At 45.9% G+C, this 27,627-nt stretch overlaps 1 protein-coding gene across 1 annotated transcript in view; it reads right to left on the minus strand.

Annotated features, from left to right (window-relative positions):
• ak9 (adenylate kinase 9) overlaps window positions 1–27,627 on the minus strand; it is a 404,375-nt gene that overhangs the window by 60,170 nt on the left and 316,578 nt on the right. Inside the window, exons 25-29 of the mRNA XM_067985304.1 lie at window positions 25,926–26,144; window positions 20,206–20,419; window positions 18,730–18,931; window positions 8,619–8,765; window positions 7,254–7,471 (exon numbers count right to left, since the gene is read on the minus strand). Of these exons, the coding sequence (XP_067841405.1) occupies window positions 7,254–7,471; window positions 8,619–8,765; window positions 18,730–18,931; window positions 20,206–20,419; window positions 25,926–26,144 (1,000 nt within the window). The remainder of the gene's footprint in view (window positions 1–7,253; window positions 7,472–8,618; window positions 8,766–18,729; window positions 18,932–20,205; window positions 20,420–25,925; window positions 26,145–27,627) is intronic.

Genomic DNA, 27,627 nt, shown 5'->3' on the forward strand with positions numbered 1-27,627 from the left:
TCCACATTGTCGGGTGGATGCCAGCGTTGTAGCTGTACTGGAACAGCTTGGCTAGAGGCGCAGCTAGTTCTGGAGCACAAGTCTTCAGCACTACAGCTGGGATGTTGTCAGGGCCCATAGCCTTTGCTGTATCCAGTGCACTCAGCCGTTTCTTGATATCACGTGGAGTGAATCAAATTGGCCGAAGACTGGCTTCCGTGATGGTGGGGATATCGGGAGGAGGCTGAGATGGATTATCCACTTGGCACTTCTGGCTGAAGATGGTTGCAAACGCTTCAGCCTTGTCTTTTGCACTCACGTGCTGGACTCTGCCATCATTGAGAATGGGGATGTTTGCAGAGCCTCCTCCTCCCGTTAGTTGTTTAATTGTCCACCACCATTCACGACTGGATGTGGCAGGACTGCAGAGCTTTGATCTGATCCGTTGGTTGTGGAATCGCTTAGCTCTGTCTATAGCATGTTGCTTCCGCTGTTTAGCATGCATGTAGTCCTGAGTTGTAGCTTCACCAGGTTGGCACCTCATTTTTAGGTACGCCTGGTTCTGCTCCTGGTGCATGCTCTTCTACACACCTCATTGAACCAGGGTTGATCCCCTGGCTTGTTGGTAATGGTAGAGTGAGGAATATGCTGGGCCATGAGGTTACAGATTGTGCTGGAATACAATTCTGCTGCTGCTGATGGCCCACAGTGCCTCATGGATGCCCAGTTTTGAGCTGCTAGATCTGTTCTGAATCTATCCCATTTAGCACGGTGGTAGTGCCACACAACACGTTGGATGGTGTCCTCAGTGCGAAGACGGGACTTCATCTCCACGAGGACTGTGCGGTGGTCACTCCTACCAATACTGTCATGGACAGATGCATTTGCAACAGGTAGATTGGTGAGGACGAGGTCAAGTAAGTTTTTCCCTCGTGTTGGTTCGCTCACCACCTGCCGCAGGCCCAGTCTAGCAGCTATGTCCTTCAGGACTCGGCCAGCTCGGTCAGTAGTGGTGCTACCGAGCCACTCTTGGTGATGGACATTGAAGTCCCCCGCATGCGGAACTCCCACCGGCAATTAAAGCCAGTGGGATGCTGCTTTACATAGTTAGGTAGATAGTTGAGGTACTTGACAGACCTTATTGAGTGGAGATTTTGGCAGGGGTGCAATTTTGAAGGATCCTCAGCATATGGGAAACACTCCCTGTTGTAGCAGATGTGTTTCAGCCAGCAACCAGTGGGAGATACAAAGGATTCTTTGACAGGTGGGGGGAAAACCTCATTTATTGCAGCAGGACACTCTGTCACTTCAGACAAACTTTTGGCTGCAACACCTTTGTCTTTCCACTCAAAATTCTTAATTTAAACCCAAAACTCTGCTGAGTAAACACATTTGCCTACTTTGTGGACCCCTTGAAACTCACACCGTCAGGATGGGGGGGGTAGAGGGGGGGGCGCCATAGCTGTATTCATCACTTCATTTGAGGACGAGCAACATCACCAGCCTTGCCAGGCACACCGCCCACCTCCGCCATGTGGAGCTCCACAACACAGTGCTGTGCCACAGGCACCTGCACAACAGCATGGAAGGCAACAGAGAGAGCGACGTCGCAGGAGGCACTACCCTCGCCACAGTGTCTACAGACCGAGGCTCAGCTTCCTGGACCTCTCTGAGGAGCAGTGCATACGGAGGCTCAGAGTCAGTCGCCAGGTAGTCATGGACATCTGCAGCCTCCTTCATGCCGAGCTGCTCCTGGCTGGCTCGAGCAGCATCTTCTTACCTGTCGCTGTCAAAGTCACCACTGCCCTCAAATTCTTCGCCTCCGGATCCTTCCAGGGTGCCACCGGGAACATCGCCGGGGTCTCTCAGTTGTCTGCACACAAGTCCATAAGGCAGGTCACCAACGGCTTGTTTTGCACTATATCAACTTCCCCATGGATGATCTCAGCCAAACGGAGAGGGCAGTGGGATTCCACGCTGTGGCTGGCTTCCTACGGGTGCACCCATATAGCAATACGAGCACCTTCACACGAGCCAGGACTGTTCATCAACAGGAAGGGCTATCACTTCATCAACACTCAGCTCATCTGTGACCACCACAAGAGATTCCTTCACGTGTGCACCAGATAATCTGGCAGCAGCCACGATTCCTTCATCCTCCGAGAGTCCAACATCCCGCCCCCTCTTCCACACACCGAACACCCGCAAGGGCTGGCTCCTCGGGGACAAGGGCTACCCCCTGCACACGTGGCTCATGACTCCTCCGAGGAACACCACAACGAGCAACAGCGTCGATATAACGACAGCCACATCGCTACTAGGTCTACAATTGAGCAGGCTATAGGGCTGCTCAAGATGCGTTTCAGCTGCCTTGATCGTTCTGGGGGAGCACTTCAATACGCACCAGACAGAGTGGGATGCACAACAAGGCACAACAGAGAGGGGTGGTGCTGGAGGAGGCCCCATCCACATCTGCCACACATATTGAGGAGGAGGAGGAAGCAGAGGAGGACAAGGAGGAGGAGGACGAGGATGAGAACGAGGAGGCAGAGGAGGAGGAGAAGAGCAGCAGAACAGCGGCTCACCTGGCTGCTCATGAGGCCAGGGAGTCACTGATATATGAACGGTTCTCCTAACATCAGACATTGTGAAGAGTCCAGTCCTCACCACCTGGACAGAGCAGCGGCCACACCGGCCAGCCCCCCACCCCCCAATCCCCTGCTCAAAATAGTCGTGCAACTACATATACACCCACTGTAGAGTGACCCAATGGGTGGCATCAAGTGTGGGTGTTCATGGTGAACCTTATGAAAGGGCCTTATTACACAAGCCAGTCAAGAATGGCCAAGACATGGCAGTAGTGGTGACAATAATAATATTTAATGTGCCATCAACAAAAATCGAATATAAATAAAAAACACGACAAACCTTCAAACACCCTTGTGCATCCCCTTTGTGCTCACAAAATCTTCGCCTTACGCTTACGAGTACTCCTACATGGTGCCTCCCCTGTGGCTGCAGCAGAGGTACTGGCAGGTTGCTCTTGTTCATGCCCTGACCAATTAGGTGCTTTGGGCCTATGCCCTCTGGGTTTCAGTGACCATGAGGGCCCCTCCAAAGACTGCTCCACCTGCACCTGTGCAGGGGCAGACTTGGCCACCTGGAGAGGAGGCAGCATTGCGGGTACTGGTTGAGAGGGGGGCAATGGATTGACGTGGGGCGCTTTGAGTGGCATCCCCATTTCCATGTCCCCTTTTGCCATCTTCCCTCCCCGGGCCAAGCCCACACCACACCTACCACTCTGCTGGACGACAGTTTGGAGGACATGTGTGAAGCTTTGTAAGGCCAGTGCCAGAGTATTTGCCTGCCTGTTTAAGGCGGCAGAAAGTTGCTCACCCTGAGTCTGAACAGCCATTGTCAGGGCCTCAAAGGAATCATTGGTGAGCCGTGCTTGAAGCTCCATGGAGGCTAGCCTTCCCTCCATCGCAGACATTCCCGCACTTACCCGTGACACTATCTCAGAGATGCCCTCACGTCCCTGTGACAGTATCTCAGAGATTCCCTCCTGTACCTGTGCCACCATTCCACTCATGTAGGAGTTGGACTCCTCCCACCACTACCACTCAATTGTGGAGAGTGCGCGTGGCACTTGTTCCAGCACCTCGCAAATGTGCTGCTGCCCCTCGATCATTATCCATTTCATGGATGGCCCCAGGGTTCAGCATCGGTGTCCAGCTGAGCAGAGCCTGGAGAAGAATGCTCCCACCGACGCGGACTTTCCACAGCTGTCCCTGCCACCAGTGTCTGCTCATGCTCACGTGTGTGGTGACTCACCATGTGCAACCCCAACTAACTGAGGACGGGGACCCACCGATGTGTGCGTATCTGCACTGATGGATGGCTCGCTCAGATGTGACGGTGCCCCCTCAGAAGCTGGTTGGTCCTCTGAGGAATCGCCCTCCACCATCACGGCGGTTGCTGAAGGCCTTGTAAGAGAACAGAAGGCAATATTAAGCATGATGACAGATGTTGAGGTGCTGAAGATGGCAAGGCATGTTAACATCATTTGCTATTGTGAGTGCTGAATGTTAAAGTTCTGTCACCAGCCGTTTGTCGGGTGGCAATATCGGCGTCCCCGACGGACAAGCACTCGTGGGTGTGGTTTAGTTCAAGAGCCTCCTGCTCTGCGTCTGTGAGGACGACCAGATGTTGCGTCCCCACTCCGGTCTTCGCCCTCTCCCGTGCATTCTGGGCTCTCTTCTCCTATAAGGGAAGAAAGTAGAGAGGCATGAGTGAGGGATGGTGACGTGGCCAACCGCTGAATGCATTGGTTTGGGTGAGGCTGACCACGAAAGAGATGCATCAGAGGGTGAGTATGAGACAGAGCCATGACATTGTATGAGGATTTGGTTGAGTGTTAGTGGTGGGATGAGTACTGAGGAGGTGAGGAAGTGCAGTTAAGTTGAGGATGAGGTTTGAGTGGGTGTGAGGAGTGATGTGATAGAGTAATAATGGCAGTGCAGAAGGAGTTGTGGTGTGGGGGCAGTGATGTGGAAGATGGAGTGTAGGAGAATGAGTAAGTGTACTCACTCTGGCTGACCTAGTTATGTCATTGAAGCGCTTCCTGCACTGTATCCATGTGCGGGAGAAGTTGCTGCTGCTGGTGACCTCCTCTGCCACCTCGAGCCAGGCCTTCTTGGTGGCAGAGGCAGGCCACTTCCTCCCGTCCACCGGGTAGAAAATATCTCTCCTCCTCCTCACCCATCCAGTAGGACCTGGAGTAAGGCATCGGTAAATCTGGGAGCAGCCTTTCCCCTGGGCTGCTGCATTCTATACTTTTGGTTCTTTGCTGTAGGAGCAGCATTGGAGGACTGCCCCTTTAAATAGGGCTCCTCCAACTGACAGCCTGTGATGTGGGTGCGCAGTCCGACCGCTGCGCAGGTTGACGACGGGAAACCCGGAAGCCACGGTAAGTGGCTTCAATTTACCCGCAATTGCATGGGGAACGGACCGATTTCACTGGGCGGGTTACCCATGCGCCCAGTCGCCCCCCCCGCTGCCCTCCCGCCTCCCTGTTAATATCGGGACCCTTATATCCTCTTCACAACTTACTTTCCTACCTACCTTTGTGTCATCAGCAAATTTAGCAACCATACATTCAGTCCCTTCATCCAAGTTATTGATATAGATTGTAAATAGTTGAGGCCCCAGCACTGATACCTGTGGCACTCCACTCGTTACATCTTGCCAACCTGAAGATGACCCATTTATGCCTACTCTCTGTTTCCTGTTAGCTAACCAATCCTTTATCCATGCTAATATGTTAGCCCTACATCATGAGCTCTTATTTTGTGCAGTAGCCTTTGATGTGGCACCTTGTCAAAAGCCTTCTGGAAATACAGGTACACCACATCCACAGGATCCCCTTCATCCACGTTGCTTGTTACTTCCTCAAAGAACTCTAATAAATTAGTCAAACATGATTTCCCTTTCACAAAGCCGTGTTGACGCTGCCTGATTGCATTGAGATTTTCTAAGTGCCCTGCTATAACCTCCTTAATAATAGATTCTAGCATTTTCCCTATGACAGATGCGAAGCTAACTGGCCTGTAGTTTCCTGCTCTCTGTCTCCCTCCTTTCTTGAATAGAGGAGTTACATTTGCTATTTTCCAATCTGATGGGACCCTTCCAGAATCTAGGGAATTTTGGAAAACTAATATCAATGCATCTACTATCTCTGCAGCCACTTCTTTTAACACCCTAGGATGAAGTCCATCAGGACCTGGGGACTTGTCAGCTTTTAGTTCTAATAGTTTTTTCAGAACCCTTTCCCTGGTGATTGTAAATATTTTAAGTTTCTCCCTCCCTTTCACCCATAGATTCACAATTATTTCTAGCATGTTATTTGTATCCTCTACAGTGAAGACGGACGCAAAATATCTGTTCAATTCATCCGCCATTTCCTTATTCTCCATTATTAATTCGCTAGACTCTCTCTCTAGAGGACCAACACTCACTTACTTACTCTTTTCCTTTTTAAATACCTGTAGAAACTCTTAGTATCTGTTTTTATATTTCTAGCTAGCTTTCTCTCGTACTCTAATTTCTCCCTCTTTATTATTCTTTTAGTCATTCTTTGCTGTTTTTTATATTCTGTCCAATCTTCTGACCTGCCACAAATCTTTGCATTGTTCAGTTCCATTCACAACCCTTCAGATAATGAAGCAGTCCGTGCCCACATGCAGCAAGACCTGGACAACATCCAGGCTTGAGCTGATAAGTGGCAAGTAACATTCGCGCCAGACAAGTGCCAGGTAATGACCATCTCCAACAAGAGAGAGTCTAACCACCTCCCCTTGACATTCAACAACATTACCATAGCTGAATCCCCCACCATCAATATCCTGGGTGGGGGGGGGTCACCATTGACCAGAAACTTAACTGGACCAGCCACATAAATACTGTGGCTACAAGAGCAGGTCAGAGGCTGGGTATTCTGCGGGGAGTGACTCACCTCCTGACTCCCCAAAGCCTTTCCACCATCTACAAGGCACAAGTCAGGAGTGTGATGGAATACTCTCCACTTGCCTGGATGAGTACAGCTCCAACAACACTTGAGAAGCTCGACACCATCCAGGACAAAGCAGCCCGTTTGATTGGCACCCCATTCACCACCTAAAACATTCACTCCCTTCACCACCGGCGCACTGTGGCTGCAGTGTGTACCATCTACAAGATGCACTGCAGCAACTCGCGAAGGCTCCTTCAACAGCACCTCCTAAACCCGCGACCTCTACCACCTAGAAGGGACAAGGGCAGCAGGCGCATGGAAACATCACCACCTGCATGTTTCCCTCCAAGTCATCCTGACTTGGAAATATACCGCTGTTCCTTCATCGTCGCTGGGCCAAAATCCTGGAACTCCCTACCTAACAGCACTGTGGGAGAAACTTCACCATACGGACTGCAGCGGTTCAAGAAGGCGGCTCTCCACCACCTTCTCAAGGGCAATTAGGGATGGGCAATAAATGCTGGCTTTGCCAGCATGAATGAATAAAAAGAAACCTGCTGAGATTTAATGTCCAGGCTCACAGGAACAAGAGCCATTTAACCCAAAAAAGCATTTATTTTTGATCTGATTTTTCTTGACTAAAATTCTGGGAAAAATAAAGCCCAAAATCAGAAGACCTATTCCTCAGCCATCAAGATAATTGCAGAATATTATAATGTTTAAACTATGATTAACATTAATTTTAAGATTAGCTTGAACTTACCTTCTTGTATTCTTTCCAGATACACTTGAATCTGTTTCACACTGGTTTTGACTTCTTCGAGCACTTTTTGCCACACCCACCATTTGCTATGGTGCCCATAAATGAGGTGCCAATTTTGATGCTGCTGGTGATAATATTCCCAGACAGCACTAATCTCATGAGTATATGATGAGTTTCGAACGGTCAAAATCTGAGAACTGTCATGGAGTGGATAGATCCTGCCAAGTAAGAACAAAATGAAAGAAATGTTCAAAGCATATGAAGTAAAACATTAGTGTCAAAATATGATTTAAATAGATGTTAGTGCAAATTTTCCAAATCTGAATCTAATTTTCAAATCAAAATATTTTCAATAGAAAACGTGGCTACACAATGGGCAGTAGCCTTCCCATGACTTGACCCAAAAAAAGATTAATGTGATAGATCTTGTCTTTTATGGTGATACTAGATTGCATGCATTTGTCAGCCCAGATTCCCTTGGTAGCAGTTCCAAGTGAGGTTGTCAAGATGAACCTTCCAGAGGTCACCGAGTGGGTATTTTGTCAGATTCTGTGGCCTGGTTCCAAAGACTTCTACAGCCTTGGCATTTAATTTCTGGGGTTAAATGCATCAAATAGTTTGGTACTCTGATCAAACAAGTGGCCCATAAAGATCTTGGACCAATCCTGTTAATCTTCTTGTTTTTCCTCAGATGTCTCAAGCTCCTACTTCCCTGATGAAGACAGCCATTTCTGGGTGCTTCACAGAAAAGAAAATTAGAACCTTCAGCGACAATAAGTGGATATGGTACTGAATTTGTAATCCAGCAGTTGTGAGTTCAAACCCCACCATGACAAGGTGTGAAATTAAATTCAATAAATCTGATAATTTGTGGGCTAGCACCAGAAAATGACCATGAAAGCTGCTGGATTGTCGCAAAAACCTAACCGGTTCACTAATGTCCTTCAGGCAAGGGAATCTGCCATTCCTACCCAGTCTGGCTTGCACGTGACTCCAGTCCCACACTATGTGGTTGATTCTCAATGCCCTCAGGGCAACTGAGGATGGGCAATAAATACTGACTTACTAATGTCGTCCACGTCCCAAGAAGAAATATTTTTTAAAATGGTGGGGGAGAAGAGTGTGAATATGTTTGGAGTTCAACAGAAAGGATAACCTACCGCAGATTTCTGAAATAACAGGCAGGAAAGGCCAGGAATTTAGTGGGTGCTACAGGCAATGTTTGTGAATGTGCTTCGGCACAGTATATACCAGGGATCTGAGCATCATCTGACTGATACTGTATCCCTTCCTGACATTTACAGCCACATGTCATACTAATAGTCATAGCTGTTTCAAGTGTCTAAAGCTTGTACTGTTTGTTACCTGTCTGGCGACTTTTTGTCAATGAGACCTCTCTTCAAAATCTCTCTTATATCTGCCTGCAGCTCTATAATCCTAACAGGTATTATTCTGCGAATCGTCAATAAATCTATTTGCTGTCTGGTTACTGGATATCCATCGAGGACAAATCTGTAAAAATAAAATATATAAAGAAAATAGATTATGGGTTTGAACCTAACCAGAAAATATTGTCTCACTTCAACTACTGTTGTTTCTGGCCTCATTTGATTTCTGCAAGCAAGCTGCGGGCATCAAAGAAATGCCCCGCTGCAGCTCACCGGTTGTGGAAGAGGAAGAAATCGGCTGGCTACCACACTGAGCTGCCTGGTTGGTCAGATCTGGGTGGAGGCGATGATACCACTATCTGCAGAGTGGTAACTGTTTGACAAAGAGGAGCAGTGACTCAATCACTGCAGGCACATATAGACAGAAATGGTCAGTGGATGAACAAATCTTATGTCAATTTCATTTGCAAAAAGCAAGTTGATAATTCTGTGATGTTGTCTACTTACCTCTGCTCTTTGATACAAACATTCAGGGGGGAAAAAAAATTGGATAAGGGCCGTTTTTGGGTAGCGTGATGCGCTATTACCCCTGCGCAGCCAGGATGCGAGTTTCGGGCGGCCCGAGTACTAACCTGCAATCAGCGTTACATTCCAGGCCTTGCACGTGAAATCAATGCCATTCGCACTTTCCACCATCATAGGGAGCTCAACCTCTTAAAGGGAGGATATTTCTTAAAAATCTCTTAAAGGTAGGGGGTACCTGTTATTTGCTGAAAACACAGATGCAGGTCCTATCCCTATGTTTACACACTGATGAGTTATGTTAAAACACTGAATAAAGGTTGCCCACTACTAAATCCCACATCCTCCAATCTGCATGCCAGACCTCACCAATCTGCCGATCTGAGTTGGTACCAGGCCTGCAACAGTGCGTGCACCAAGGTTCTCTGCTGACGCACTAGAGACCTTGGTGCAAGAGGTGGACAGAAGTAGGGACTCCTATATCCGCTGGGGGGGGTGGGGGGGAGGGATGAGTGTAAAGAGGCCCTCCAGACATATATTCAAAAGGTAGTGGGAGGCAGTGGGGGACGAAGTCAATGCCAGGCGCACAGCATCATGAACATAGATACAGTGCAGGAAGAAGTTCAATGCTTTGACATGAGTGGTCAAGGTGAGTTAGGTCAACTGTCAAGTGGCGTCTCCTACCAACTGCATCACGCACTACACCCTCCATCCCCCACATACCAACAAAATCTTTCCATCTGTATTCAACTCTTCCAACCAGATGCTTCCTCTCACCCTTACACATTACCACTGTTTCAAGCCCTCCCACCCACAACTCACAGGCCATGCACGCTGGCAGCTATTCAACCATGACAGGCACATCACACAGACACATGTCCCGCTTTCTTGCAGGAGAAGGTGGCGCATATCAGGAGGCAGCAAGTGGCAGTGGCATTTAGCCCCTCAAGGCTGTTCCACCATTCAATGAGATCATGGTGGACCTGTGACCTAACTCCATATACCCGCCTTAGCCCCATATCCCTTAATACCCTTGGTTCACAGAAATCTATCAATCTCAGATTTAACATTCACAAGTGAGCTAGCATCAACTGCTGTCTGCAGAAGAGAGTTCCAAACGTCTCCCGTCCTTTGCGTGTAAAAGCATTTCCTAACTTCACTCCTGCATGTCCTGGCTCTAAATAGAGTCATAGAGTCAGAGAGTCAGAGAGTTATACAGCACGGATAGAGGCCCTTCGGCCCATCGTGTCCGCGCCGGCCATCAGCCCTGTCTACTCTAATCCCATATTCCAGCATTTGGTCCGTAGCCTTGTATGCTATGGCATTTCAAGTGCTCATCCAAATGCTTCTTGAATGTTGTGAGGGTTCCTGCCTCCACAACCCTTTCAGGCAGTGAGTTCCAGACTCCAACCACCCTCTGGGTGAAAAAGTTCTTTCCCAAATCCCCTCTAAACCTCCCGCCTTTTACCTTGAATCTATGTCCCCTTGTTATAGAACCCTCACGAAGGGAAAAAGCTCCTTAGTATCCATCCTATCTGTGCCCCTCATAATTTTGTACACCTCAATCATGTCCCCCCTCAGCCTCCTCTGCTCCAAGGAAAACAAACCCAATCTTCCCAGTCTCTCTTCATAGCTGAAGCGCTCCAGCCCTGGTAACATCCTGGTGAATCTCCTCTGCACCCTCTCCAAAGCGATCACATCCTTCCTGTAGTGTGGCGACCAGAACTGCACACAGTACTCCAGCTGTGGCCGAACCAGTGTTTTATACAGCTCCATCATAACCTCCTTGCTCTTATATTCTATGCCTCGGCTAATAAAGGCAAGTATCCCATATGCCTTCTTTACCACCTTATCTACCTGTTCCGCCGCCTTCAGGGATCTGTGAACTTGCACACCAAGATCCCTCTGACCCTCTGTCTTGCCTAGGGTCCTCCCATTCATTGTGTATTCCCTTGCCTTGTTAGTCCCTCCAAAGTGCATCACCTCGCACTTTTCCGGGTTAAATTCCATTTGCCACTGTTCCGCCCATCTGACCAACCCATCTATATCGTCCTGCAGACTGAGGCTATCCTCCTCACTATTTACCACCCTACCAATTTTTGTATCATCAGTGAACTTACTGATCATACCTTTTACATTCATATCCAAGTCATTAATGTAGACCACAAACAGCAAGGGACCCAGCACCGATCCCTGTGGTACCCCACTGGCCACAGGCTTCCAGTCACAAAAACAACCTTCGACCATCACCCTCTGCCTTCTGCCACTAAGCCAGTTTTGTATCCAAAGTGCCAAGGCACCCTGGATTCCATGGGCTCGTACCTTCTTGACCAGTCTCCTGTGGGGGACTTTATCGAAGGCCTTACTGAAATCCATGTATACCACATCCACTGCGTTACCCTCATCCACACGCCTCGTCACCCCCTCAAAAAATTCAATCAAATTAGTCAGACATGATCTTCCCTTGACAAAGCCATGTTGACTATCCCTGATTAATCCTTGCTTCTCCAAGTGGAGACTAATTTTGTCCTTCAGAATTTTTTCCAATAATTTTCCTACCACTGATGTTAGGCTCACTGGCCTGTAGTTCCCCGGTTTTTCCCTACTCCCCTTCTTGAATAATGGTATTACATTAGCGGTTCTCCAGTCCTCTGGCACATCCCCTGTGGCCAGAGAGGTTCTGAATATATGTGTCAGAGCCCCCGCAATCTCCTCCTTTGCCTCACACAGTAGCCTGGGATACATTTCGTCCAGGCCTGGGGATTTATCCATTTTTAGGCCTGCTAAAACCGCCAATACCTCCTCCCGCTCGATGTTAATATGTTCGAGTATATCACAGTCCCCCTGCCGTATTTCTATGTCTACATCGTCCTTCTCCATAGTGAAAACAGATGCAAAAAATTCATTTAGAACCCCTCCTACATCTGCCGGCTCCACACACAGATTGCCATTTTTGTCCCTAATGGGCCCTATTTTTTCCCTAGTCATCCTCTTACCCTTAATATACTTATAAAACATCTTAGGATTTTCCTTTATTTTGCTCGCCAGTGTTATTTCATGGCCCCTCCTTGATCTCCTAATTTCTTTTTTAAGTATCCCCCTGCACTTTTTGTACTCCTCTAGGGCTTCCTCCGTCTTTAGCCTTTTGTATCTGCCAAAAGCCCTCCTTTTTTTCCTAATCCATTCTCGTATATCCCCTGACATCGAAGGTTCCCTGGAGTTCTTGGAACCACCCTTGACCTTTACGGGAACATGTTGCCATTGTATGGTCTCAATCTCCCTTCTGAAAGACTCCCATTGCTCCGGTGCGGATTTTCCTACAAGCAGCTGATCCCAGTCCATTTTGGCCAGATCCTGCCTTATCCTATTAAAATCGGCCTTCCCCCAATTTAGAACCTTTATTTCCGGCCCCTCCCTGTCCTTTTCCATGACCACCGTAAATCTCACCGAATTATGGTCACTGTCACCAAAGTGCTCACCTACTAGCACTTCTTCCACTTGGCCGGCCACATTCCCTAGAATTAGGTCCAGTACCGCCCCCTCTCTTGTAGGACTTTCTACATGCTGGCTCAAAAAGCTCTCCTGGATGCACGTTAAGAATTTTGTACCCTCTAAGCCTTTTACACTCTGAGTATCCCAGTTAATATTGGGGAAGTTGAAATCCCCCACTATTATTACCCTATTATTTGCACAATTTTCTGAGATTTGCCTACATATCTGTTCCTCTATCTCCCCCTGACTGTTTGGGGGCCTATAGTACACTCCTATCAAAGTGCTTGCCCCCTTTTTGTTTTTAAGCTCCACCCATATGGCCTCATTAGAGGAACCTGCTAATATATCATCCCTCCTTATGGCAGTAATTGATTCTTTAATTAATATTGCGACCCCCCCTCCTTTTAATATTCACCAGCCAATCACTTACCTCTTCCTTGGTGACGTCCCACTTGGATTACTTTTTGCTTCTTATTTATCTCAGGTCCAGGAGTTAAGTCCCTGTGATGTCGCACATGTTAGGCTATGTCCCCGCGTCCTAGTATTGAAGTCTAGGAGACCTCCAAAAACAGTTACAAATGTCTCGGCAGCCAGAAGCAATAATCCAGCCACTAACCTGTAAATCCTACATGGTCCCTTTAGATAGCGCTAGTGCGGGTTGTGCGGGGTGGGTGGGGGAGTTCATCCAGGCACCCTAAGACACGTTCAGATGGTTGGGGTTAAGACTGTGCATTGAGTCGAGCGTTAAGTCCCAAAATGGTGTCTATCACTTTAAATCAGTGTTGCACACTGATGGGGCCCGATATTACCAGGGCTGCGGGTTCTCGGCGGGGGGGCTATTGGGCGCGTGGGTAACGCGCCCGGCGAAATCAGTCAGGTCCCCGCGCGATCGTAGCATAAATGGATCCAGTTACCTGGTCTTCCAGGTTTCCCACTGCTGATCTGCGCGTCGGGCGGGCTGCGCATGCGCAGTAAGATCTGTCAGCTGGAGGAGCTCTATTTAAAGGGGCAGTCCTCCACTGACAGATGCTGCAAAAAACAGAAAAAATCACAGCATGGAGCAGCCCAGGGGGAAGGCTGCTCCCAGTTTAATGATGCCTCACTCCAGGTATCAATACATGGGGTGAGGAGGAGGGGGAGGACAGAGATCTTCCCCCCGGCGGGCGGGAGGAAGCGGCCTGCCTCTGCCACCAGGAAGGCCTGGTTTGAGGTGGCAGAGGAGGTCACCAGCACCACCAACATATCGCCCACCTGCATACAGTGCAGGAGGCGCTCCAATGACCTCAGTAGGTCAGCCAAAGTGAGTACACTTACTCTTTCCCCTACACTCCGTCTGCCACATCACCATCCCCACCCCACATCTCCTTCTGCACTGCCAACACTACTCTGTCACATCACTCCTCACACCCACTCAAACCTCATCCTCATCGTACCTGCACCTACTCACCTCGCCAGTACTCATCCCGCCACTACCACTCAACCCAATCCTCATACAATCTCATGGCTCTATCTCGTACTCACCCTCTCGTGCATCTCTTTTACGGCCAGCCTCACTCAACCTGCCACTACCTGTGCTGCAGCCACAGGGCATGCATCACATATGTGCAGTAGGCAGCGTAAGGCAAACGTGTCATGAGCATGAAGGGGATGCACAAGAGTGTTTGAGGGTTTGTCATGGTTGTTACTTATATTGAATTTCTGACCAACTCACATTACATATTATATTGGCACCACTACTGCCATGTCTTCGCGAATCTTGTCTGGTCTGTGCAATAATGCCCTTTCCTGAGGATCACTATGAAGACCCACAACTGATGCCCATTGTGTCACTGCAGAGTGGGTGTAGGTGTATTTGCAGGGCTTTTTTGTGCAGACGGCTGAGAGATGTCAGCAATGTCCCCGTTTGAACCCTGGAAGGATACGGAGGAGAGGTTGTTGAGGGCAGTGGTGACTTTGACAGCGACAGGTAAGAAGATGGTGCTCGGGCCAGCCAGGAGTAGCTTGGCACGAAGGAGGCTGCAGATGTCCACGACTACATGTCGAGTGACTCTGAGCCTCCGTGTGCACTGCTGCTCGGAGAGGTCCAGGAAGCTGAGCCTCGGTCTGTGGACCCTGTGGCGAGGGTAGTGCCCACTGCAACGCATCTCTCTCTGCGGTAGCCCTCCCTCCTGCTGTGCAGGTAGATGTGTCACAGCACTCTGTTGTGGAGCTCCACGTGTCAGAGGTGGATGGCGTGGATGGCGAGGCTGGTGATGCTGTTCGCCCTCCGAGGAGGTCATGACTGCAGCTACGGCGGCCCCCATCCGGAAGATGTACATCTGAGGGGGTCCGCAAGGTAGGTACATGTGTCTGAACACCGGGTTAAGTGTGCAAGTTGGTGACTTTGATTGTCAGGAGGAGGGTGGTGGAGGCCAAACTTTGTCCCAAGTGACAGAGTGGCCTTCTGCAATGAGTGAGGGTCTCCCCCCGCACCTGTCAAATGGACCTTTGCAGCTGCCACAGGCTGATGGCTGCAACAGCTCCATTTGAACTGGGAGTGTTTCCCCCAGTGTGGGAAACAGTCCCAGTTTGCTCTAAAATCCCACCCCTCCTCACATAATCCCTTAATCAGGTCAGTTAATGACCTGAACAAGCGAAATAAATGTCTTCAAGTGGCATCCCGCTGGCTTTAATTGCCTGTGGGATTCCCATCAGGGGGGGCTGCGCGCACGCCGGAGCTTCAGTGGGGAACCCGGAAGTGCGCGGGTTCGAGGCGGGCTCCGGTCCCGCTCCGGGATTTCCCGATTTTCAGGGCCCCCCGCCAGGAACGCCCCCGATAGCAGGTGCTAAAATGCTGCCCATGGTATCCATTTTCTCCCTGCTTTACATGATTCCAGCGTTCGTTACCTGCGCCTACACTAACTCCTATACCAAGATGTCATCCAGTGCATGTCACGCTGGAAACATGCGTGTGCATCTAAGACGCCATCTTAGATGTCAAAGAGGCCGTGTAGCACTGAAACAACGGGCGCTACACGGCCCAATTTAGCGCCCTCAGTTCCTTGGCTTAATAATCATATATCTAAACCACAATGTGGCTAACAAGTGGCAAAGATTGTTACAATCTGGTAGAAGAGTGGAGTTCCTCAGGAAATTCAGCCATTGTCCCTGTGGGGAATTCAAGTGTTTTATAAAGCCCACTGATGAAATACTGTTGCATCAAAAGAAAACCTCAGGTATGCACTGGCTTGAGTGCCTTCCAAAACAGTGAATACAAACATTAGCATACTCATATCATAAGTGCAATGTGACGAGTGTTACAGCTCGCCAGGCTGGTGAGGAGGAAAATCAGCGAGCTTACAGGTAAGGCCTGTTTGGGGGGAAGGAAGTGGATGCCGCGGGGGAGGGGCAAGGACAGGCCGTAGCAAGCGGAAGATTTTTGTGGGGCCGGAGGAGCACTGCTCCTTCTGGCCCCACAAAAATCTTTTGATAACCCAGAAAAATTACTTTTTCGAAGAGGTCTCCAACGGTGTTATTTTCAGGCCGCTATTGCCTCATGAAAAGAAAGATTGTACTTGCTTCTGTTGCTTTTGGAAGATTAAGGTGGATATAGAAGGCTAAAGATATTTTGGTAAAAATGAAGGCATGAGTTTATGAAGTGATGGTTATCCCCATATTATTATACAGATATGAGTGCTGGAAAACTTTTCAACCATATAGACTTCAGAGTTAATTTCCCCCTCCCTCTCCCCCACTATCAACATCCTAGGGGACAAGAAACTCAACTGGACCAGCCACATAAATGCGATGACTACGAGAGCAGGTCAGAGGCTGGGTATTCTGTGTTGACTGACTCCTCAAAGCTTCTCCACCACCTACAAGGTACAAGTCAGGAGTACAATGGAATACTCTCCTGGATGGGTGCAGCTGCAACAACACTCAAGATGCTCGACACCATCCAGGACAAAACAGTTAATTTGATCAGCAATTCACCATCACTGACTAACTTGATTGAGTTCTTTGATGAAGTAATGGAGATTGTGGATGAGGGTAGTGCGGTTGATGTGTATATAGACTTTCAAAAGATGTTTGATTACCACAAAATAGACTTGTTCGCAAAATTAAAGCCCATGGCATTAAAGAGACAGTGGCAATGTGGAACAAAATTTGCTAAGGGACAGACAGAAAGCAGAGAGGAGTGGTGAACGGTTGTTTTTCAGACTGGAGGGAAGTATACAGTGGTGTTCCCCAGGGGTCAGTATTAGGACCACTGCTTTTTTTGATATATATTAATGACCTGGACTTGAGTATACAGGATATAATTTCAAAGTTTGCAGATGGCACAAAAATCAGAAATATAGTAAACAATGAGTACAGTAACAGACTTCAGGAGAACATAGGCAGACTGGTGAAATGGGCAGAGATGTGTGAAGACACATGGCAGATGAAATTTTGTGCAGAGATGTGTGAAGTGATACATTTTAGTGGAAAGAATGAAAGGCAATGAAATCTAAATTGTACAATTTTAAAGGGGATGCAGGAACAGAGAGACTTGGGGTGTATGTACACAAATCTTTGAAGGTAGAAGGACAAGTTGAGAAGGCTGTTAAAAGAACATATGGGATCCTTGATATTACTCATAACGGCATAGAGTACAAAAGCAAGGAAGTTATGCTTAACCTTTATAAAACACTGGTTAGGCCTCAACTGGAGAACTGTGTTCAATTCTGGGCATTACACTTTAGGATGTCAAAGCCTTAGACAGGGTGCAGAAGAGATTTACTAGAATGGTAGCAGGGATGAGGGACTGCAGTTATATGGAGAGACTGGAGAAGCTGGGATTGTTCTTCTTAGAGCAGAGAAGGTTAAGGGGAGATTTGATAGAGGTGTTCAAAATCATGAGCGATTTTGATGGAGTAAATAAGGAGAAACTGTTTCCAGTGGCAGAGGAGTCGGTGATCAGAGGACACAGACTTAGGGTGATTGGCAAAAGAACCAGAGGTGACATGAGGAAAAAAATTTCTATGCAGCGAGTTGTTGTGATCTGGAATGCATTGCCTGAAAGGGCGGCGGAAGCAGATTCAATAATAACTTTTAAAAGGGAATTGGATAAATTCTTGAAGGGAAAAAATTTACAGGGCCATGGGGAAAGAACAGGGGAGTGGGACTAATTGGATAGCTCTACCAAAGAGCCAGCACAGGCACGATGGGCCGAATGATCTCCTTCTGTGCTGTATCATTCTATGATTCACCCATTTCACCACCGGCTTATCGTGGCTGCAGTGTGTACTATCTACAGGATACACTGCAGCAACTTGGAGAGGAGTTTGCAGATCCTGAGGGGGGGAAGGAGGTTTCGGGCCTCGGGGTGGGGGGGGGGAGAAAGGTGGGGGGTGAAATCAGTAACTTCGGGCGGGGGTGGAGCGGAGGTAATGGCAGCGGCCTGCAGGATCTGGGCTTGGGTTGGGGGATTTCAGGGCCAGGGATGTGGGAAATCAGGAATCGGGGCTGGGGGAGATGGAGATCGGGAGTCAGGGACAGGAGGGAGGGAGATCAGTGGTCAGGGATTTGGGGCCGGGAACACGGCGATGGAGAGGGTCCTTTAATGTGGGGTCGGGGGTGGGGGAGCACTCCTGCTCCTCCCGGCTCCACACTGAGGTAAGTTACTTACCTTCTTTGTTGCAGGCGTTCCTTGGGGCTGGGTTTCCTGAATGCAGCCCACGATGGCGCTGGCTGCCTTAGGGCAAACCAATGTTGGAGCGGGGACCTCAAGCAGGCGTAGGGTGCATAGTACCTGAAAAACGGGCTCTACCTGGCCCAATTTCTAGGCCTTTGTGTGTTCTGTGAGGAAAAGATAATACACCCATACCTAATGCCAGAGCCTGTAATTACATAGTAACAAGAGCCAGTTGACCTGGGGCTTTTCCTTTTTAAACATGAACATAGGAATTTATTATGGAAAGTTGACATAAAAGTGTGACAGGAAGTGTGACAACAAGAGGTAAGTTTTGCAGATTAGAAGTGCACGCAGATGTAATATTTTTATATATATATAGATATATAGATATATAAATTTAGAAATACTTGAAACATACCCTCTGGTATTGCATACAATATCCATCAAGACCACTTCTAGACATTTTGCAACAAATTCATTTGGCACTATCAAACCCTTTTTGAGATGTTTAATAATGTGAACAGCCAACTCAGTCTTCTTCTGAACGGCCAGAATTGTGCGAACAGCTTCTCCTGCTGAAATACGTTGAAGTCCAAACTCACTGGCAAACCTCCTGGCCACTATAAAACAAACAAAAAGTGTATCCTGAAAATATCTGAAATAGCCTATGTAACTGACCTCAAAAAGGTACAAGACAAGTTGGCCACTACCTGAAGTAGCCAAAATATCTCATTCAACTAAGGGCAAAGGAGTCCTCATGTGGACTTTTCCTTGACTTCTTTTTTCCACATCACCAGCACATAGAAAATTTTAAAAATAAATTGCGTAATTTATCATTTTGTGTGATTGTGTGATGTCTTGAGGACCAATGTGCCCGACAGAGCATTTTCTTTGTAAGATAAGTTCAGTTTATTAAGGCAGAGTTACCTGGATAGAATGATTCTTTTGATGTTCACCCATAAGGCAGACACAGGTTGATTGGAACAAAATTCAATTTTTCTGATGATTGTTGACCTGACATTTTAATTCAAAGATTTATATTCAACAATCCAACCAGAAATACACTGCTTAGTGCAGGGATCTCTCTTCTGGGGTTAGAATGTGAACAGAACCGTGTGGCTCGAGCTATCTGGAGAGTAGTGCCCAAGCCATACAGACCGCTCTCTGTTGGTTCTAACGGGATACTGTGACCACACCCCCTCTTCCTGGGAGAGTATTGCCTGAGCTGTGAAAACCCTTAATTTCGAAAGGATACTGAAACCCCCTCTATCTGAGGAAGAGTACTCACAAAGCCATACAAACCCCGTCTGCGGGTTAGAGGATCTGGAGTGCTGCCTCACAATCTCCTGATAGAAATTCCACATCACACACTAGTTTAATGAGCAGCCCAGTTATGGTCTGGGCCCTGATGCAGTCATTACATTGAGAAAGTTTAACAACAACAAACCAACACTAAACACAAGTCAACTGGTCAGCCAAAAAAAGATTTTTTCTTTCCCTGCACCAGGAGTCTGCAAATGCCAGACTTCTGCCCCACAACACTTTGCATGACTTCCTGCAGGGAACAATCCAGCCAGAATGGACCCTTGCTCAGGGGGCCAATAGGATGATTGCCAGAGTGGGAGTCCTGGGCAACTGCCCTATCCCCAAGCGTGGAACAAGGTCTTAGTTCCTGGCAGCAGGCATGTGTCAAAGATGCGCCCAAAAAGTGTTTGCGCTCGCCTGTCTACTAATGAGGTACCCTCCCACTGATTCTGCATGCTTCATTGTGAACACCACAAAAGCAACGTTGAGGTCACAGTTTTGAAAATAATATGTACCGATATATCAGTAAATAGATGTATTACTTATAGGTATATTTAAAAACAAAGTTGGTCCTAAATTCTTTACCTACCAGTAGTCTTTCCAGACTTTGGTGGTCCTACAATGGCAATCTTGATGGGCACAACTGGCCTGGGTTTAGGCTGGCAGACATACTTGAAGGGATCTGCAATGAATTTGTCTCTGTTCTGCTTGGTTACAAAGTAATAAACATACTTGCGGTGGATTACAGGGAAGACAGCTTTCTGCATATTTTGGATAGGTTGAATTGCAGTTCCTTCACTTAACTGCAGAGTCAAATAAAAAGCAAAAAAAAAGAATGTTCATGTTTGTACACACTCTACCCAAATAGTATTTATATCAAAAATTGTTTAATTTGAAAAATGTCAGCCACAGGTATCCATGATCCTGTGTTTTCTGTATGATATTAGACAAATCTTGTTCACATTCATTTTTTATTTAGAAGTGGTCATCTTTGTAGATAGATAAATGAACCATAATCAAGTAGCACCAAATAAGCAGAGCCATTTGTAATTCTAATTGATTTAGTGGTGAATTGTATAAACCAGAAATTGCATATCAGGCTTAAATTGTGCTTCAAAACACATTTGTTTGCAATATATTGTACTTGTAAGGAAAGGGTTAATCAGATTATCCTGAAGTCTGCTAACGTTATATTGCTATTGAGCTCTCTTTATATTGTAGTAACAGTAACTTTTAGCTTTTGTGTGTTAAGTGAGGAAGTATAAGTCAATATAGATGCAGTGACCACTGAAGTGTTGAATTAAGACTGAACATAAAGCAATGGTCAGTTTAGACAATAAACCTAATTAAAAAACATCCCAGTGCATACTGCAGAGAACTTTAATCAGTTGATAATAAGTTAGTTCTGCAGAAGGATACTTCTGTGAATAAATCAACCTTTTTGTAAGCAGGAGATTGGTAGAATAGCAGCAAGAGTGAAACTATCGATAAGATAACAAAGTAGGGGAGTTGTACCAGTCTACGGAAAAAAACTCGCTGAAACTAGTTATTAATAAGGGACAAGGGAAGTAGCTCATTAAAATTCTCGTTATATGCAGTAGTATTAGGTAATGAAGAAACGTTTGGATTGTCACATAGAAGGGGTAAGAAAAAGTTATAAAAAGTGGGTGTTAGAACAGATACTTGGAATTCGATTAAGGTCTGCAGCCTGTATACCAAGCCCGGAACTGTAACGTGTTTGAGAGCTCCGACTAAACTCGCAGGGTTTTTGTCATAAGTACTGCATTTAAGTGTATGTTTAATTATTGTATACTTAATAAATCTGTGACATCTGACATTCAATGTTGCAAAGCCTATTGATTTGAGGAGTAAATTATAAGTAAGAACACACACATTTACCCTTCCTCTCACAAACTGGCCAATTACTCTAATCCCAACCACCACCAAAAAAAATATAGTTGCTAATCTCATTGCTGTTTGTGGGACCTTGCTGTTTGCAAAATATTGCTGCGTTTTCTTGAATAACCAGTCACTATATTTCAAAGTAATTCATTGGATATGAAGCACTGTGGCATTGTGAGAGCCATGCTAAGACAATACAAATGCAAGTTCTTTCTTTCTATCTAAAGAAATGTGTTGTAACACAAATCTTAACATAGATAAATCTTCCCTTTGAACTCTTGATACATATTAATAAAGGTATTTTTTTCAATTTTTACTGATTTTTTAACCTTTTTTTATTCATTCATGGGATGTGGGCGTAGCTGGCAAGGCCAGCATTTATTGCCCATCCCTAATTGCCCTTGAGAAGGTGGTGATGAGCCGCCTTCTTGAACCACTGCAGTCTGTGTGGTGAAGGTTCTTCCACAGTGCTGTTAGGAAGGGTGTTCCAGAATTTTGACCAGGCGACGATGAAGGAACGGTGATATATTTCCACGTCGGGATGGTGTGTGACTTGGAGGGGAACATGCAGATGGTGTTAACATAATTTACACCGAGGTCGTCTCGTGAACAGTAAAGTCAAATATCCTGAAATGTGACAGTAAGCTTTTCTGAAAAGTAACCGGACTCTCAGTGAAGAAATATTTTCTTACATCCGCCTGAATCTACCTCTTATTTTGTATTTTTATTTGTCCTCGGGATATGGGGCTGCTGGCATGGCTGCATTTATTGCCCATCCCTAGCTGCCCTGAGAAGGCGTTGGTGGGCTTTCTCCTTAAACTGCTGCAGTTCTTGTGGTGATGATACTCCCTCTACAGTATTAGCTGGAGGATTCCTATATATTGACCCTGCATCAGAAATACATGTCCAAGTTAGATGGTGCGTGAGTAAGAGGGTAACTAGGTGGGGAACCTGGAGGTGGTGGTGTTCCCATCACACAGCTGCTCTTGTCCTTAGTAGTAGAGGTCGCAGGGGAAGCAGGTCGAAGTAACCTGAGTGAATTGCTGCAATGCATCCTAGACAATAAATACTGCGGCCACAGCACCCTTTTGATGGAGGGGATGGATATTGACCTGGTGACAAAGGTGCCAATTGAGTGAACTGTTCTGTCCTTGATGATGTTGAGCTTCTTGAGTGTTATTGCAGCTGCACCCATTCAGTTGAGTGGTGAGTATTCCATTACTCTTCTGACTTGAGCCTTGTAGATTATGGAGAGGGTTTGAGGGTGAGGTGGAGAGTCACTTATCACAGAGGACCCAGCCTCTGTTCTGATGTTGTAGCCATGGTGTGGATATGGTTGGCACATTTAAGATTCTGGTCAGTGGTGACTCCCAAGATGTTGATAGTGAGGGACTAATAATGGTGGTGCCTTTGAAGGTCAAAGGGAGATGACTGGGCTTTTTGGAGATGGCCATTGCCTGACATTTATATAGTGCAAATGTTATTTGCCACTTGTCATCCAAGCCTGGATGTTATCTAGGTCCTGCTGTAGGCTAGCATGGACTGCTTCATTATCAGAAGAGTTGTGAATGGAGCCTAACACTGTAGAATCATCAGCAAAAAGCCACACTCCTGACCTAATGACGGAGGGAAGGACATTGATGAAACAGCTAAGGAAGGTTGGCGAATGACACTTCCTTAAAGAAGTCCTGCAGTAATGTCCTGGGGCTACTACTATGATAATCTGCATTTTTATAGCATTTTTAAGGTGGAAAACATTCCAAAGTGCTTCACAGAGGCATAATCAAAAATAATGGATGCCAAGTCAAAGAAGGAGCTATTAGGAGGGGTCAAAGAGGTGGGTTCTAAGATCTTAATGGAGGAGAGAGAGGTGGAGGCATTTATAGAGAAAATTCCAGAGCATTAGGCCTAGATCGCTGGAGGCATGGACCCCAATGGTGGAACAAAGGGAGGGTTGATGCACAATAGGGGGTTGTAGAGCTGGTGGAGGTTACAGAGATAGGGAGGGGCGATGAAGGGATTAAAACACAAGGATAAGAATTTTAAATTTGAGATGTTGGAGGATTAAGAACCAATTTAGGGCAGGAAAAACAGGGGTGCTGGGTGAGTGGAACTTGGTGTGGGATAGGACATTGGCATCAGAGTTTTGGATGAGCTGAATTTTATGGAGAGTGGAAGATGTGAGTTAGATCAGGAGAGCATTGGATAGTGAAGTTTGGAGGTGACAAAGGGCATGGATGAGGGTTTCAGCAGCAGATGGGCTAAAGTAGGGCAGAAGCAGGCAATGTTATGGAGGTAAAAGTAGGCAGTCTCTGTGATGGGGAAGATATGGGGTTGAATAGAACACTGAGGTTGCTACCAGTATGGTTTAGCCATAAACAGTGACTGGGGAGAGGATGGAATCGGTGGCAAGGATGTGCAGTTTGTGGTGGGGTCCGAAGACAATGGCTTCAGTCTTCCCAATGTTTAGCTGGATGAAATTATGACTCACCCCTGACTGGATGCCAGACAAACAGCCTGACAATACAGATGCAGCAGTGGAAGGGTCAAGAGGAGTGCTGGAGAGGTAGAGGTGAATGTCACCAGTGGGTAACTGAAAGCTGTCCCCACATCTGCAAATGATGTTGCCAATGGGCAGGATGTAAACAAAGAAAAGGGGGCCAAGGATAGATCTTTGGGAGACTCTTGAGGTAACGGTGATGTGGCAGGAAGAGGAGCCACTGCTGGAGATGCTTTGTCTATGATTGGATAGTTAAGAGTGGAATCAAGCATGTTAACATTCCCACTGAGTTGGACAATGGAGGAGAAGCATTGGAGGAGGATTGTGTGGTCGACCATGTCAAAGGAACTAAAGAGTTTTCCATTTAACTCCCATTGACGTCAGTTTTGCTAAGATTCTTTAGTGCTATACGCAGTCCAAATGCTGCCTTGATGATGAAGGCAGCTACTCTCACCTCTCCTCTGGCATTCAATTCTTGCATCCATGCCTGGATCAAGGCTGTGATGAGGTCTGGAGTTGAGTGGAACCCAAACTGAGCATTGATCAGCAGATTATTGGTGAAAAGATGTTGCTTGATGGCCCTAGTGATGACTTCATCAATTACTTTACCGCTGATTGGGAGGTGATTGATAGAGCAGTTATTGGCTTGGTTAGATGCATTCCTGTTTTCTGTGGATACGACATAGCTGGGCAATCTTCCACATTGTTGGGTGGATGCCAGTGTCATAGCTTTACTGGAACAGCTAGTAGAGGGGAGTGGCTGGCTCTGGTGCACATTTCTTCAGTACTGCAGGTTATACTCATGTGCCCTTGTTTTGTTCCATACCGATTCAAATAGCTTTAATTGATCCTCAACATCCCTGATCCTCAACATCCGCTGCCTCCCCTCCTATGAGAATAGTCCCAGCTCTTTGAGGCTCTCCTCATATATTTTAGCCTCTAACTCCTTTATTATTTTAGTAGCTGTTTTCTGAATCTTTTCCTGGCCAAATCCTTTCTATAGGATTCCCATCAGTTTTTATTGATAGTTATCTGAAAACTGACAGCTTGTTAATTCACGTCATGTTCCCAGTATCTCATTCTTGTGAAGCTATTTGATTTATTATATCTATTTCAATTGCCAGTAGTGATGTTGCATGGTGTGATGGATGGAAAACTATCTTATCTCATTTCATTAAAGACTTTATTTACATAATTTATTAAAAATCTTACATCTCCGTGTATTCCATTATAAATTCTTATATCCACACTTATAATGGAAACTGCTTACGTAAACTGTTGTAATTACACCCTCCCTCCAGTACTTCAATTTTGCATCTCCCAGCTCCTCAGCCTGTAGCGCAAAAAGCTCCCAAACTCCAACCATCTTTACTTCCCAAATTGCAGTAAGTTTTGCTTTAACTTTAAATAATATCAAATCAAAGTATTATCTAAAAATAAAGAGAATATATGACTTTAAAATGGGGACTTAATTATGACTGTGTACCCATTGTCTTGCATATTCCTTTCCAATAAGACATTCGAATAATCAAGCCATGTAACAAGCAAGATTGATGTAATGTTCCATATATGTGAAATGTTGCAATGAACACAATTTCTAAAATGTAACTGTGATAGTTATAAAGAACTGCTAGCTGATTCACAAGATGACCTTAAAAATCTCAATTTAACATTTAGTACAGCTTTTAAGAGATTAAAAACATAACTTAAAATGAATTTTTATTGCAATACAAATATTCCATAAATAAGTTTAAAGATGTGACTCAATCTTTAATTATTTCTAATGAAGAAGTATTTTGCATGTTTTTCCTTTAAGATTTTGTTTTATTTATTATACATATATTACACACATATATATTTTCCACATATATATTACATATAAGCATTAATGGTATTGTTCCACTTACCTCAACGACATCCCAGAGGCCAAAACTACTGAACTGTTTGTAGGATTTCTCCACTAACTTGCGAGCAAGTTTTAAATTCACTGGGTAACATTTTTCAAACAAGCTAGTACGATTTTTCACGAGTGGTTCCACTTTCTGATACAACTTGAAGTGGACAATGTGAGGTTTGCGTTTTCCATTTATCACAATGCACGGTATAAAAAATTCTTTGAGTTGCTCCTGTTAATATCAAGCAAAGAACAATTTCAAACAAAGGAGTCAGATTATTTATTTGCATGCAGATACAGATATCAGAGAATGGAGTAACATATATGAGGCCCACAATTGATCATAGACTAACTATGCTTTAACTTTGGCATAATTTGATGTTTGACCATTAAGCAGAATAATTCTAACTCAAATATTTGTTCAACTATTCTGTTAATCAGTTTATTTTATCTCCACCAAACTTGTGAAATAGAAGAATAAAACTGATACACTGGTTTTAATGAGCTTGCGTAATACTGTGTTTGTGAAGTTATTTCTTAAAGGTTATATTCCAAATAAATCAAAACCATAGGATAACTACGTGAAAAACTCCAAGTTCTTTTGGAGTTTCCCGCACCCATAAAAGAGCTATTTCCTCCTAAATTGTTGCATTTAAAAAATACTTCCAAACATCTGTAATTAGAAACAAAGGAAAAAAGCATCATAACTTGCCAGTGGAGATGACGATCATTTGCCCAGTGAAATGCAAGGAGTATTTAGGGAGCAATTTTGGTTGGTTCTCTCAAGTGCTTCTCTCTTGTACTTTACGTACTCTAGTATCTATCAGTACCAGTGAACTTCTTCTAGATGCCACCTGAGCGCCTGAAGTGCAGGGGATGGCTGGCTACTCACTCTCTTTGAGCTTCATGGGACTGGGATGGGTGTTGTCTTTGGCAGCCACTGTCTGGGAAGGACCAACTGCAGGTTGCATCTCCAAAGCAGACATGGGGGCGATTGGTCCTGTTGCTGATGGATATGGTCGCTTGCTTGGAAGCAATGTCAAATAGTTGATGAGGCCAGTAAAAGAAAACTTTGTGCAGAAGACTGCCCAACCAAGATGGCAATCAAATGTCAGGAAGATTTCCACTCTTCATCTTTCCCCTCAAGTAGGTTGAACAAATGAGTAAGATTTAAATAATTTGTAAGTCTTAAAGCTCTTCTCAGCCAATTAAGTACTTTTGAAGTGTAGTCATTGTTATTTTATAGGCAAATGTGGCAGCCAATTTGTGCACAGCAAGTTCCTACAAACAGCAGTGAGATAATGATAACAGGCAAAGAGAGGGAGGCACAAACAGTAAAGGGGTAGTAAGAGGAGGGGTGGGGCCGATCAGGGACCAGAAATATAAGGGGCAAAGAGGGGGAGGAATTTTTGAAGTGTGTTCAAGAGAACTTTCTTGACCAGTACGTTTCCGGCCCAACGAGGAAGGAGGCATTGCTGGACTTGGTTTTGGGGAATGAGGCGGGCCAAGTGGAGCAAGTGTCTGGGGGGAACATTTAGGGAACAGCGATACTAGTCCAAGTCATTAATATATATCAAGAAAAGCAGTGGTCCTGGTAACTTCTCCCAATATTATAAGTGACAGGCTGCCGGGTCGCCACCACTGTCTAATATTAGTATCCAAATGCATTTACACATTCATATGAAATTCCTTTGTTTGCTATTTCAACATTAACA

This window comes from Heptranchias perlo, chromosome 5, assembly GCF_035084215.1.
Source record: "Heptranchias perlo isolate sHepPer1 chromosome 5, sHepPer1.hap1, whole genome shotgun sequence".
In the NCBI taxonomy this organism is placed as follows: domain Eukaryota; kingdom Metazoa; phylum Chordata; class Chondrichthyes; order Hexanchiformes; family Hexanchidae; genus Heptranchias; species Heptranchias perlo.